A 13,057-nucleotide genomic window follows, 5' to 3' on the forward strand; every position below is an offset into this window, starting at 1 on the left:
AGTCACCCAGGTCTCTCTTTTACCTCACTCCCCAAACACGCCACTCTGAAATCAGTTTTGTCCTAAATATCTAAATATCTCTCGGCTCTACCTACTTCTCTGTGTTTCCCATTTATCACCACCTGAGTTCTGGCCACCATTATCTCTCACAATGGCCTCCCAATCTGGTTTTTCCTCCCTCAATTTCGCCTCCGCTCACAGCACAGTCACAGTGAGTGACAGCTCTAAAGTTTGGTGATAGCACTCTCTTACTTGAAAACCCTCAGCGGCTTCAGGATAACTCTGTCCTCAGGATAACTTCCAGATCCTTTTTTTTTTTTAAACAGAGTCTCGCTCTGTCACCCAGGCTGGAGTGCAGTGGCGCCATCTCAGCTCACCACAACCTCCCTTGCCCGGGTTCAAGCAATTGTCCTGCCTCAGCCTCCCAAGTACCTGGGACTGTAGGCACACACCACCTCATTGGGCTAATGTTTTTTGTACTTTTAGTGGAGACAGGATTTCACCATGTTGGCCAGACTGGTCTCAAACTCCTGACCTCAGGTGATCCATCTGCCTCGGCCTCCCAAAGTGCTGGGATTACAGGCGTGAGTCACCGTACCTGGCCTGCAGATCCCTTTTTTTTTTTTTTCAGACAGGGTCTCGTTCTGCTGCTCAGGCTCAAGTGCAGTGCCCTGATCATAGCTCACTGTAACCTTGAACTCCTGAGCAAGCCCTGCTGCCTCAGCCTCTCGAGTACCTGGAACTATAAGTGTGCGCCACCACACCTGGCTATTTTTTTTTTTTTTTTTTTTTTTGAGACGGAGTCTTGCTGTGTCGCCCAGGCTGGAGTGCAGTGGCCGGATCTCAGCTCACTGCAAGCTCCGCCTCCCGGGTTTTTACGCCATTCTCCTGCCTCAGCCTCCCGAGTAGCTGGGACTACAGGCTCCCACCACCTCGCCCGGCTAGTTTTTTGTATTTTTTAGTAGAGACGGGGTTTCACCGTGTTAGCCAGGATGGTCTCGAACTCCTGACGTCGTGATCCGCCCGTCTCGGCCTCCCAAAGTGCTGGGATTACAGGCTTGAGCCACCGCGCCCGGCCTTCACTCTGTCGCCCAGGTTGGAGTGCAATGGCACAATCTCGGCTCACTGCAGTCTCCACTTCCCAGGTTCAAGCAATTCTGCTGCCTCAGCCTCTCGAGTAGCTGGGACTACAGTGCCCACAACCATGCCCAACTAATTTTTTGTATTTTTAATAGAGACAGGTTTTTGCCATGTTGGCCAGGCTGGTCTCAAACTCCTGACCTCAGGTGATCCACCTGCCTTGGCCTCCCAAAGTGCTGGGATTACAGGAGTGAGCCACCGCACCTGGCCTACCTGGCTAATTTTTAAAATTTTTTGCAGAGACAGGGTCTCACTGTGTTGCCCAGGCTGGTCTCCAACTCCTGACCTCAAGCAATCCTCCTCCATCAGGGAAGCACTCCCAAAGTGCTGGGATTATAGGCGTGGCATGAGCCACCATGCCTGGCCTTACCAATTCTTTAACTTTCCTTGAAGGCCCTACGCTTTCTAGTCAGTACGCCTTTGCATATGCTCTTCCTCTGCCTAGAACACCGTCTTGTCCTCACTTCTATCCCCTTCATCCTGCAGGTCCTTCAGGTCTCAGCTTAGATCTGAAGCAAGTTTCTTGGGGAAGGGTTCTTTGGATGCCCCCTCTCTCCATGGGTTAGTTACCATGGATGTGTGCTTCCATATACTTTTCACATTCTAACCATTAACACACAGCTCTGTAGTCGCCTATTCCCTTGACTTTCCATCTCACTAGACAGTATCATCACTAACTTCTGCATTCCTTTAATTGAACAAATGCGTATTACTTGTTAAATATGTGTCATAGGTACACACATACACGATAAAGACCCAGACCCTGCCGATGAGATCAGTAACTGCGTCTCTTCTCCGGGATCTCGGCGTTTAAACAGCGCCAGGTTCAAATCGCTTGTTGAACGAATGAACCAAGGAAAGAGTGAATGAACGAATGAATGCCCGCGAAGGAGGTGGTGCCGCGCAGCCTTCTGGGAATCGTAGTCCCCTGCTTCGGGCCTGTCTTTATGGCGCAGGCGTATTCACATGGAGGCCGTGTTGCTGTTCATGCGCATGTCCCGGAATGCAGCTCGGAGAACTGCGCATGCCCGAAGGGGGGTGGGGCCGACGGGGAGCCGTACGGCGGAGGCGGGGCTTCGGCGGCTTTTGGTGCTCTCGGGTGAGCTCTGCCCGGCAGCGGGGATGGCGGGGAGGGGGAAGCTCATCGCAGTCATCGGAGACGAGGACACGGTGACTGGTTTCCTGCTGGGCGGCATAGGGGAGCTTAACAAGAACCGCCACCCCAATTTCCTGGTGGTGGAGAAGGATACAACAATCAATGAAATCGAAGACACTTTCCGGTACGGTAGCGCGCGAGGCCTGAACGGGCCCTTCTGCTGCCTGGTGGAGTGCGGGGCGAGGGTGGAGGCGGCCCGGGGACCGAGGCGTGAGGCCCGGACGGGGGTTAGGGGATGGTCGTGAAAGTCCGCCCGCCCGCCGCCGCGCCCCAAGTTCCCGTTTGGGGCTGGGTGGCACCGACGCTGTATCAGGTCCACGAGCTCCCCACCTCACATGATCGTGTGTCAGGAAAGAAGGGGAACAGAGCTCGTGACGGGCTAGGCAGTGGGCTCGGGCTTTGTTCTGCTTTCCCCTCCTTTACAGGCTCACCGTCGTCCTGTAAGGCAGGGGTGATTTTGTCCTACTTACAGGTGAGAAAACTAAAGCTTGGAGAGGTTAAGGCACACACTAAAGTTACAAGTGGGCAGAGGCAGACCTGGAATTTGAACCTAATCCTAACCCTTTCTGCCTTTGGTAAGCCAGGTACACACTCTGTACAGCTCTCCTCAGTCGGCCTCGGAATTTCCCTTTGCTCTTGAGCACAGTAGGCAGAAAATGTCAGGACTGTGAGAGCCTTCTGCTAAGACCTTGCACTCAAGCCCTCACTCCCTGCCTTAGGTCAGAGTGTGGGCGCAGACATGCCTTTAATCCACCAGGGGTCCTGGTGACCTGAATTGAGGATAACAGCCTCCTATTCTATCTCTCACCCCTTCTTCAGGTTCGCTGTACTAAGTCTCAGGAATAAACCACTCACCTGTTTCCCCCCAAACAGTCCAGCCCAGGGCTGCCGGCTGAGACTGGTTCCTGCTGCCTGGTGTATTAGGTAGTTCCTGACCTGGTAGGCTGTTACCTGCCGATCTCTAAGCTGTCTGGTAAAGTGACCCAAGTTACCATGGGAGAAGGACAAATTTTACTTCAAGAATTTTTTATGTTTCCAATCAAAAGGGACCTCAGAGATCAAATCTAACCCAGAGACTGGCGGGGGGTGGGTGCTCAGTAAATAATTTTTAACCAGTAAATAAATGAATGAGTCTGGGCGCGGTGGCTCACGCCTGTGATCCCAACACTTCTGGAGGCCGAGGCGGGTGGATCACCTGAGTTCCACCCGCCAGGCTGGTTGGAGTTCGAAACCAGCCTGACCAATATGGTGAAACCCCATTTCTACTAAAAATACAAAAATTAGCCAGGCATCGTGGAGGGTGCCTGTAATCCCAGCAAATCAGGAGGCTGAAGAAGGAGAACTGCTTGAACCTGGGAGGCGGAAGTTGCAGTGAGCCGAGATCCGCCGCTGCACTCCAGCCTGGGTGACAGAGGGAGACCCTGTCTCAAAAAAATAAACGAATGAATGGGTGGGTGATCACAGGAGAGGAGGATCACGAGGCCAGGTTCTTTTTGGGCAGAAAGTATGATTCCTTCATCAGAGTGTCCTCTTCCTAGCTTGTGATCTTGGTTCATGCCAGACTTTCCCTCTGACCCCTCCACCACCCTCATCGGCATAGACCTTGAGGCCTTCAGTGGTCTCATCAGCCCTATTTTTAAATTAATTTGTTTTCTTTCTAAAAGTTAATGTGTCCTTTTTTTTTTTTTTTTTTTCTGAGACAGGGTCTCACTCCTGTCACCCAGGCTGGAGTGCAGTGGCGTGATCACAGCTCACTGTGGCCTCGACTTCCCAGGCTCAAGTGATTCTCCCACCTCAGCCTCCCAAGTAGCTGGGACTACAGTTTCCCAAGCAGCTGGGACTACAGTTTCCCAAGCAGCTGGTACATGCCGCCACATCGAGCCAATTTTTTGTATATATGTACACATTTTTTTTTCTTTTTTTTTGTAGAGATGGGAGTCTCACTATGTGGCCCATTCTGGTCTCAAACTGCAGGGTTCAAGCGATCCACCCGCCTCGGCTTCCCAAAGTGCTGGGATTACAGGCATGAGCCATTGCACCCGGCCTTCAGTATCTGCACATAAAAAAGGATCTGTATACATATAATCTTATCCTTCCCCTTTCTGACACCATCACTGCATATTGAATACACCAGTGTGCACCCTAATTTTCATTACCAGTTCACTTGGAAGCGTTTCAGGCAGCGTTGCAGAAGCCAACCCTAGTCAGCATGACCCTCCGCTTTGGGATGAAATTGATTCTTGGTAGAGTTGACATAGGGTTGAGCGTGGCCGCCTTTCTCCTTGTCCTCTGTGCCCTCTGGGTCACACTCATTCTCCTCCACTGCCCAGCCCAACAACTTGGAGGCAAGAGAGAAGGCAGCCCCCAGAGCTGCCCTAGACTCCCGTCTCATCTCTCCCCACAGGCAGTTTCTAAACCGGGATGACATTGGCATCATCCTCATCAACCAGTACATCGCAGAGATGGTGCGGCATGCCCTGGACGCCCACCAGCACTCCATCCCCGCTGTCCTGGAGATCCCCTCCAAGGAGCACCCATATGACGCCGCCAAGGACTCCATTCTGCGCAGGGCCAGGGGCATGTTCACTGCTGAAGACCTGCGCTAGGGGACTCCTCACAGCCCTCAGCCCTTCCCTCGTTTCCAGGCCTCTCCCCAGGCTTGCCATCAGCCTTCTTTACTTTTTGAGCCTCTGATTTCCAATTCCCTGCCCATTCCCACTCCATTAAGAGGCTAGGTGAGGCACTTCTAGGTTGCTGGGGCTCTGCTGTTAAAGCTGGTTAAGGAACAGGAAGCCTGACCATCTCCCTCCACTACCTGTTCCCTGTGCTGTTACACAGTGTCATTGTTGATGTTAAATTAAAGTCATATTCTTGCTTCTCTCCAAACGGGCTGGGTGCTGGAAAGTACATGTGTGGGGTGAGGCCATGGGGCAGATTCAATTGGCAAGGATGGAAAAAGGTGCTGCCAAAGACAGGCATAGAAGAGCTGGCCCAGGAGGATCGTGCTGGGAGGCAGAACTCAAGGACTGGTCCTTGGATCAGAGAAGACCAGCTCTGGTCTGGGAAGGATTGGGAGGAAGCTTGAGCCCAGCCCCCACCTCCCCCACCTTGCTCAGCATTGGGCTGGGAAGGGGGCCAGACCCAAAGGACAGACGCAGAAAGCACACAAAACCTGGAAGCCTCTGATGCCAGATCCCGCGTGGGCCCTGCGGGAGGTTTGGGGAGCAGGGCTTTTAGCCAGTGGGCCCTGGCCCCAGGCTGCCTCAGGAAGCCGGGTTCATGGGGTCTGCTGGGGGCACAGCAAGTAGAACCCTGGCCCTGTGTGAGGTGAGGCACGGTTGCTAGGTGACTGCCAGGGCAGCCACTCACCATCAGAAGCACTCTGCTTGCTGTGCTCACCCCTCAGCTGCAGCCACCCTGGTGCCACTCCTTCCCTGGCCACCATGTCACGGCAGCTCAACATAGACACGTTACGGCAGAACTTCTGGAAGGAGGAATATCTGAGGGAAAAGATGTTGCGCTGTGAATGGTACCGCAAGTATGGGTCGATGGTGAAGGCCAAGCAGAAGGCTAAGGCTGCAGCCCGCCTGCCCCTCAAACTGCCCACCCTGCACCCCAAAGCCCCACTCTCACCCCCACCCGCCCCCAAGTCAGCCCCTTCCAAGGCGCCCAGCCCTGTCCCAGAGGCTCCTTTTCAGTCAGAAATGTACCCAGTACCACCTGTCACCCGAGCCCTGCTGTATGAAGGCATCTCCCACGACTTCCAGGGGCGCTACCGCTACCTCAACACTCGAAAACTGGACATGCCAGAGACGCGATACCTCTTCCCCGTCACCACCAGCTTCACATACGGCTGGCAGCTGGGTGAGCCCAACCTCTTGGAAATCACCTCAAAGACAGAGCACCTGCCATGTCCTAGGGAGTGGGCATCCTAGTGAAGGGTCCAGACCATAAACAGAGCAAGGAGATGACCAAGAAGTGTCAACATGTGCCACAGAACTAGGGAGTGGTGGTGGGCGGGGAGGCAGCGGCCATGTGCTGCTATTTATTGGATTTTCAGGAAAGGCCTTTCTGAGGACCTGAGGCCAACAGCCAGATGATAAGGATGGGTTTGGATTTTATTTGGTGTGCAGGGAAGCTGATGGAGGGTTCTAAGCAGGTTTCAAGAGTGACACTGATGAACCTTTTAAAAAGTCACCCTGGGCCGGGCGCGGTGGCTCACGCCTGTAATCCCAACACTTTGGGAGGCTGAGGCATGCGGATCACGAGGTCAGGAGATCGAGACCATCCTGGCTAACATGGTGAAACCCCATCTCTACTAAAAATGCAAAAAATTTGCTGGGCGTGGTGGCGGGTGCCTGTAATCCCAGCTACTCAGGAGGCTGAGGCAGGGGAATGGTGTGAACCCGGGAGGCGGAGCTTGCAGTGAACCGAGATCATGCCACTGCACTCCAGCCTGGGTGACAGAGCAAGACTCCGTCTCAAAAAAAAAGTCACTCTGACCTGTATGTAGGCAGTGGCTTTTTCAGGGGAAATGGTAGAATCTGGCACGTGAGTTGGGCATCTATTTTGTTACCCTGTGGTAGTGGCCTGAGGAATCAGCAATAGAGCTGAAATCAATTCAGGATGTTTTGGGGGAAGACTCAGTGGAACTCACCCATGGATAGAATGTGAGAATAAGGGGAAGAGAGAACAATCACCCAGGTGTTTAGCTAAAGCCGCAGTGACAGGGAAGACTGGGAGAGGTCAGGGCTGGAGTGTGCATGAACAGGTCCTATTTAGTCATGTGTGTTTGCCTATGTTATGCTTGAAGTGTCTGTAGGGTGACTGTTCTATAAGTCTGGATTGAAGTCAGAGCTGAAGATGCAAATTCGGAGGTCATTTGAATATAGGTGCTTTTTTTTTTTTTTTTCTTTTTGAAGCAGAGTCTCATTCTGTCACCCAGGCTGGAGTGCAGTGGCATGATCTCGGCTCACTGCAACCTCTGCCTCCCAGGTTCAAGAGTTTCTTCTGCCTCAGCCTCCCAAGTAGCTGGGACTACACAGGCACGTGTCACCATGCCTGGCTAATTTTTGTATTTTTAGTAGAGACAGGGTTTCACCATATTGGCCAGGCTGTTCTCCAACTGCTGAGCTCGTAATCTGCCCACCTCGGCCTGCCAAAGTGCTGGGATTACAGGTGTGAGCCACTGCCCGGCCTATAGGTGCTATTTAAATCCGTGAGATCACCTAGGGAGCTCAAGTTGCTGGAATCTGATGGGAGTGGGGGCAGGAGGGCTGAGCCAGAGGCTGGTAGGGGATGGCGTAGGCAGGAAGGCTGTCCATCTGGGCTGAGTCTTTTTTCTGTGAGGTTGAGTCAAGGCCATCAGTGGGGAGGGAGCCGAGCTCAGGCAGTGGAGTAGCAGAGATGAAGAGGAAAGGTGTGGAACAGGCATGTGCCAGAGAGGGCTGCTGGGCGATGTTGCCGCACGTCCCATTGCTGTCTGTGCTCATGAATGTCAAGTGAGACTCCTCGGCCCTGTGTCCTTCTCCAGCTGCTTAAGTGTCTTGCAGAAAAGGTGGATGGTTGGGGATTGACTCAGTTGAGATTTTGCCTCCAAACATCCCTTTCCCCCAGGCCCCTAAAGGGAAAGTCAGAGAAATAACTTTCTAACAAAAGCAGGAGGCAAGCCCTAGAAGGGGGGAGCAGGAGACAGAAGGAAGTCCCATCTCTTCACAGTCTGTCCCTGTGACAAGCAGGCTAGGGTGGCTCCCCTCCTGGCAGGTAGAGGATCCTGAAGCTGGGGTAATGATGGCAGATGGCTGCTGTATGTATCCTGGCCTCCAACCAGCTCCCAGTATTTGCAGGTAGCTCCCATGCCTCCAAAGCATTTTCCGTTTCTTCCCACAAAGTGGCTACTCCACTGACGGATTCCTAGGGCTGTGCAGACAGACAGGGCTCCCATGCTCTGTGTGTCCTTCCCTCAGGAACCCATGCTTGGCCTCTAACATCTTTTCCCAGGCCCCCCAGTGAAGCAAGAACTGGTCTCCTGCAAGATGTGCCGCATTGAGTCATTCTTCCGCAAGAACGGGGCCTTCGCACTGCTTGATCCCCGAGACCTGGCCCTCTGACGGTGGGCCAGGTGTGGGCTTAGGGGAGGGAAGAAGAAATAACAGGCCTCCTGGTGGGGCAAAGCTGTTGTGTGTGTCTGTGCCCCTCTGCGCTCCCTGGCCCTGAGGCTGCATTCAGGCCTTTCTGAAACTATCTGACCTGCAAAAGTTGCCCTCTTGCTTTTTCCGTAACCCTCATCTCTTTAATCATCCCTTTGAGTACCCAGCAATGACCAGAGGGGGCTGGGAAGGGCGAGCACTACTCTGCAGGCACGGGATCCGCAGCACCAGGGGAACACAGTAGTTCCAGGAAGTTCTGAGTGTTCCTGCGGGGAGAGCGGCCTGTCATCTCGGAGGCCAGGGAAAGGGGACTCCTGCCACCGCCACGCGCCTCCTTGCCCGCCCCTCACCTGGCCCCGAGGGCCCGCAGCCGCCCGGTCCTCTCCCGATGCATCTGTTCCAGCTGCTCCCGCAGGGCGCGCCGCCGCCCAGTCGCGTCCTCCTGGCGGTGCAGATCGCTGAGCATCCGCGGCTCAGTGGGGCGGGCGGGGCAGCACCTGGCACACCCGCCCCTCGCGCCCCACCCGCCCGAGTCACTGCCAGAGTGCAGTGCGCTCACTTCAAAGGGACCCGGGCGCACCAAGCTCGGCCCCTGCCCCGTGCAGGTTCCTTGTGGCCCCACCGCCTTCTGGGGGTCTTGCCTGTGGCGGGAGTTGAGCCGGGCAGGGCGGGAGCCCCACGGGGTGAACCCGGCAGTGGCGGTTCCTGGCGATGTGGAGGCGTTCCAGGACCTGCAGAGGGGCAGTCAGCGTCCGGCCGCCCCTCGGTGCCCCGCCCGCCCCAGGCAGGCCCCAATCCCGGCGTGGGGACGCACCCGGAGCCGCTGCTGCTCACGGTCCCGCCAGCGCCGCCACCTGGCTGCGCTGTGCAGCTCCAGCAGCCGCTGCAGAGCCGTCTCCTGCTGCGCCGCGCTCAAGCCCGCAGGCGCCTTGGCCCTGCCTAGGGGCGCCCGCCACGCGGCCTTCGAGGCCTTGGGACGCTCAGGACCGCCCCCCCGACCCCGGAGGGCACCCGGAAGCCGAGCCTGGCCCACCTCCTGCTCTCCCGGGCCGGGGCCCACTCCAGGGCCCTGCAGCCCGTGCGGATTGCGCTCCGGGTCTGGAGGCCCCCGGAGACCCCCGGGGAGCCCCTGCTGCCCGGATCCCTTGGCGCGCAGGGTCGCTGGCATCACAGCTCCGGCTCCGCGACCTGGAAGCAGCTGCCGGGCCGGGGGCTTCGGGGTGGGAAGCGCAGCCCACGCCCCCTCCTGGGCGACTCCTAGCTTTGCCACCGCCGGTGCCGACTTTTGTGTCTCGCCTCTGATCCTGCCCTGCATCATCGCGGTAGTCCTTCTCCGGAGGTCTGGGCTCTCCCTGCCCACAGGCTTTGGAGTCTGTGCTTTCAGGGACCCGCAGGAGTCCCTCTGATGGCTCCGGGAGCCGCCTTCCTCTGGGAGCTGTACAGTGGCCTCCCCGGGAGCCACCTCCCAGGCTTGTGAGATATTGCCTTCCCAAGACCGCAGCATCTTCCCCAGACTCTGGGGACTCGCCTTTCCCTGGCACTTAGGACTAAATTCTCTTCGACTCTGAGGAACGCCCGTGTTCTCACCCAGGGGGGCCTCCTCCCTCTGACCCTGAGGAGCCCTTGGGCTCTGGCCCCTCTGTGTCTTCACCCTCTGACGCTGAGGAGCATCTTTGATCTCGCCCCGGGAGGCCTCCCCTCTCTTATGCTGAGGGGTCTCTGCTTTCTGATCCTGAGGGTCCTCCTCTCTCAGACTCTGAGGGGTGTCCATCCTTGGCGGTCTTTGAAGTTCTGCTCTCTCCTGGCCCAGGTGCGGGTTCCAGCCCAGTTCTTCAAGGGCATCTTGGGAAGGCAGGTTTTGGGAGGGCAGGTCCCCTGGCCCAGGGGTCCTGGGAGTGAGCTTTCTTTCCTGGGTCTCAGGTTCTGCCTCACTCCTCTCTTCCCTCTGGGCCAGGTCCTGGAAAGGAAGAGCACTTTGGGCCCAGGCTTGACAGGGAACCTGCAGACCCGACCCCAGGGGCCAGCCCTTGCCTGATTCCTGAATTTGTCAAAGCCATTTAATGTAGTGTGGAAGGTGCTTCACTGAAAAGCCTCCCCCTCACCCCAGCAGCCTCCTCCCACGCAGACCCACCCCTGCCATCCCCAACCTGAGACGCTTGACCTTTTCACCTTGTACTCTGAGCTGCCTGGCACCCCAAAGCTCCTCCTGGTAGTGGGGTTCAGCTCTTGTAAGGAGCCTGAGGAAGAAAGACCGGTGTTGGGAGCTCATGTCCCCTCATGCACAGTCCACCTAGACTAGAGCCAGGAAGTTTAGGGAGTCCCAGCACATGGCTAGGGGTGCCCTGAGGGCGCTGTCTGAACCTCAGGCTGTCACAGTTCATCAGCCAGCCACGCACTTATTTGTCATGTGTGCCTGCCAACAGCCCACCCCATCTTTCTCATCCTCCCGGCCAAGGCAGACCACTCCAGAGGGACCTGCACAGCCTCCTCCTCAAGACCACCACGGGAGGCCTGGGAGTGAGAAGGGTCACGGTGCTGGGCGCCTGGGTCCCTCAGCACCGGCTCCTCCCGCTTTGTCCTGGTGTGCCCATCAGGCCCAGAGAAGAAACCCGCTCTGGGCATCTTACTTTTTACTCGTACTTAGAAGAAACCTCCCTTAGCCTTTTCTTTGTTTCTGACAGCAAAATCAAAGGAAATTCAAGATGAAATTTTAGGCCAGAGGCTGGCCTAAAAACTGCAAGTGTTCATAATTAACAAAAGAAATCTAAAAACAGAGCTGATGTGTTGCCGCTCCCCTGCAGCTGTGGAAGAAGGAGCGCTGTTCTGCATCCATAAAACTGGTTAAAAGGGATTTCATAAGGTCTGAAATTGAGATCTTTCCCAAGAATACTGCATCTTGTTCTCTTGTGCAATATCAGACGTGTGAATATTCATAACAGTAACCAAATGGGTGCACTCTCTGTGAAAACACATCTTTCAAAGAGTTGTTTGAACAAAGGAGTCTTATAAGACTCCTGGGCCTTTAGAAATAATTGCCACAAACTGCAAAAACAACCTCCAACCTCCCACCTCTAATTCTCATCGGTTGTCTTACTAGAAAATTTATTTCTCTGGTAATGTTATAATTGATAGCCCTGTCTTCTCAAGATATATATCCCTGTCTTCTCAAAATACTTGTAAAAACTTCTCTGTCAATCAGAAAATAATTATTGGCAGTTTTCTTCTCTCTCATGTGCATGGTGGAACAATAAAAAGCTTGTGGCTTTGCTACATCTATTATTTAACAATTTGAGAGTCTGTTTCATTTAAATTAATAGGCTCAAGGCTCATAGTATCCATTCCACTGCCTGTTTATTGTCATGCTGTTTCTAGCCTGTGATCTAAAGACAGGCACCCAGTCTCCTTGATCTCTGTATATCTCCAGTGCCCAGCTGAAGGGTGGCAAAGAGGTGGCCTGTGCCTGGCTGAAGGGTGGCAAAGAGGTGGCCTGTGCCTGGCTGAAGGGTGGCAAAGAGGTGGCCTGTGCCTGGCTGAAGGGTGGCAAGTAGGCGGCCTGGAGTTGGTATTGTGTTCCCTCGTCCCTGGGCAGCCAGTGATGCTCATTCCTGAACTTTCTCCCCTGAACCCCAGTTTAGCATCAGAATCCTACTGGACGCACTGCCTGAGACAGCTGGTACCAACCAGGTGGAATTGGCACATCAAATAAAACCTACTTGCCATCGCTGGGTGTCCTGGCACTCCATCAGGAAGTGTGAGATGAAGAATGAGTGAAGAATGAAGTCCTGGGACTTGGGGAGAGAACTTTCCTGCCTCATCCCAATCCAGTCTGGCTGCCCCTGCCCTCCCAGTTGTCTGACAACGTACCGCGTGTGGGCTCTGCAGGTCCTCCAGGGCTCTCCCACCCTTGGCCTGCACCACTCCCGGCTTCACCCAGATCTGGGGCCGATGATGGGTCTCCCGCCTGCCCCCTGCAGGAGTTCAAGGGCTGCCTCTGATGCACCTCTCTGGGCCCATGGGCTCTGGAATGGGAGGGAGTCTGCCTGCCAGTCTCCAGAGACCCCCACCCCAGCATGCAAACACTTGAGGCCCCCAGTGCCCTCCCTCCTCCCCCATCACCAGATCCTGGGAGCTGGAATTTGGAGATTAACCTTTCCAGGGGCCGTGGGGCAACCATGGGTGCAACTAAGAGCCCAGGAGGCATAACGAAGGGCACTGGCAGGACTGCAGAAGGTGACAGAGAAAGAGCCCAGTTCACAGAGGGAAAGGCAGGATTCCCCAGGGAGACTCACCCTTCCAGGAGCTGATGGTTCTGGCTCAGGGAGTCCCTGTCCTGGGGTAGAAGGTGCAGCCTAGAATTCTGGAAGGGTTGGGGGCAACCTAGTCCACATGGCTCCATCCCCCAGTGTGGCAGCCAGGCTTTAAGATGGCCCCTAAATGATCCCTGCCTCCTGGAATTCATACCCTCTGTGCCCGCCACTTCCCCTCCACGCAAAGGGGCTTGGAAACGGATCCCTCCTCCCAGTTGAGTCTCAGATGAGACCACAGTTCTTTCCAGCAATGTCGGCTGAACCCTTCCTAAGTTGCACCACGAACACCCGCTCCTGCTACAGCT

General features: G+C 55.3%; 3 protein-coding genes across 6 annotated transcripts; 2 read left to right on the forward strand and 1 right to left on the reverse strand.

Annotated features, from left to right (window-relative positions):
• Nucleotides 1-2,221: 2,221 nt before the first annotated feature.
• ATP6V1F (ATPase H+ transporting V1 subunit F) lies at nt 2,222-5,182 on the forward strand. The gene is made up of 2 exons (XM_005550725.4): nt 2,222-2,420; nt 4,701-5,182. The coding sequence occupies exons 1-2, from the start codon at nt 2,263-2,265 to the stop codon at nt 4,900-4,902; spliced, it is 360 nt and encodes a 119-aa protein (XP_005550782.2). The 5' UTR covers nt 2,222-2,262; the 3' UTR covers nt 4,903-5,182.
• On the forward strand, nt 4,717-11,732 carry SPMIP1 (sperm microtubule inner protein 1). Its single transcript, XM_015448020.4, has 2 exons — nt 4,717-6,160; nt 8,297-11,732. The coding sequence occupies exons 1-2, from the start codon at nt 5,740-5,742 to the stop codon at nt 8,404-8,406; spliced, it is 531 nt and encodes a 176-aa protein (XP_015303506.1). The 5' UTR covers nt 4,717-5,739; the 3' UTR covers nt 8,407-11,732.
• On the reverse strand, nt 8,575-13,047 carry LOC102116117 (uncharacterized). Of its 4 annotated transcripts, none has more exons than XM_074035963.1 (7): nt 12,735-13,047; nt 12,310-12,464; nt 10,615-10,682; nt 9,260-10,402; nt 9,087-9,176; nt 8,796-8,887; nt 8,575-8,711 (listed from the first exon to the last, which is right to left on the reverse strand). In XM_074035963.1, exons 1-7 carry the CDS (start codon nt 12,902-12,904, stop codon nt 8,645-8,647), a joined length of 1,785 nt encoding a protein of 594 aa, XP_073892064.1. In that variant the 5' UTR covers nt 12,905-13,047; the 3' UTR covers nt 8,575-8,644. The 4 variants fall into 4 exon arrangements, with proteins under 4 accessions (XP_073892064.1, XP_065398611.1, XP_073892063.1 ...); XM_065542539.2 differs by lacking the exon at nt 12,735-13,047 and adding an exon at nt 12,594-12,728; XM_074035962.1 differs by having other exon boundaries at nt 12,310-12,735.
• Between the last annotated feature and the right edge of the window lie 10 nt (nt 13,048-13,057).

The sequence above is a fragment of the Macaca fascicularis genome, chromosome 3 (assembly GCF_037993035.2).
Source record: "Macaca fascicularis isolate 582-1 chromosome 3, T2T-MFA8v1.1".
Lineage (NCBI taxonomy): Eukaryota > Metazoa > Chordata > Mammalia > Primates > Cercopithecidae > Macaca > Macaca fascicularis.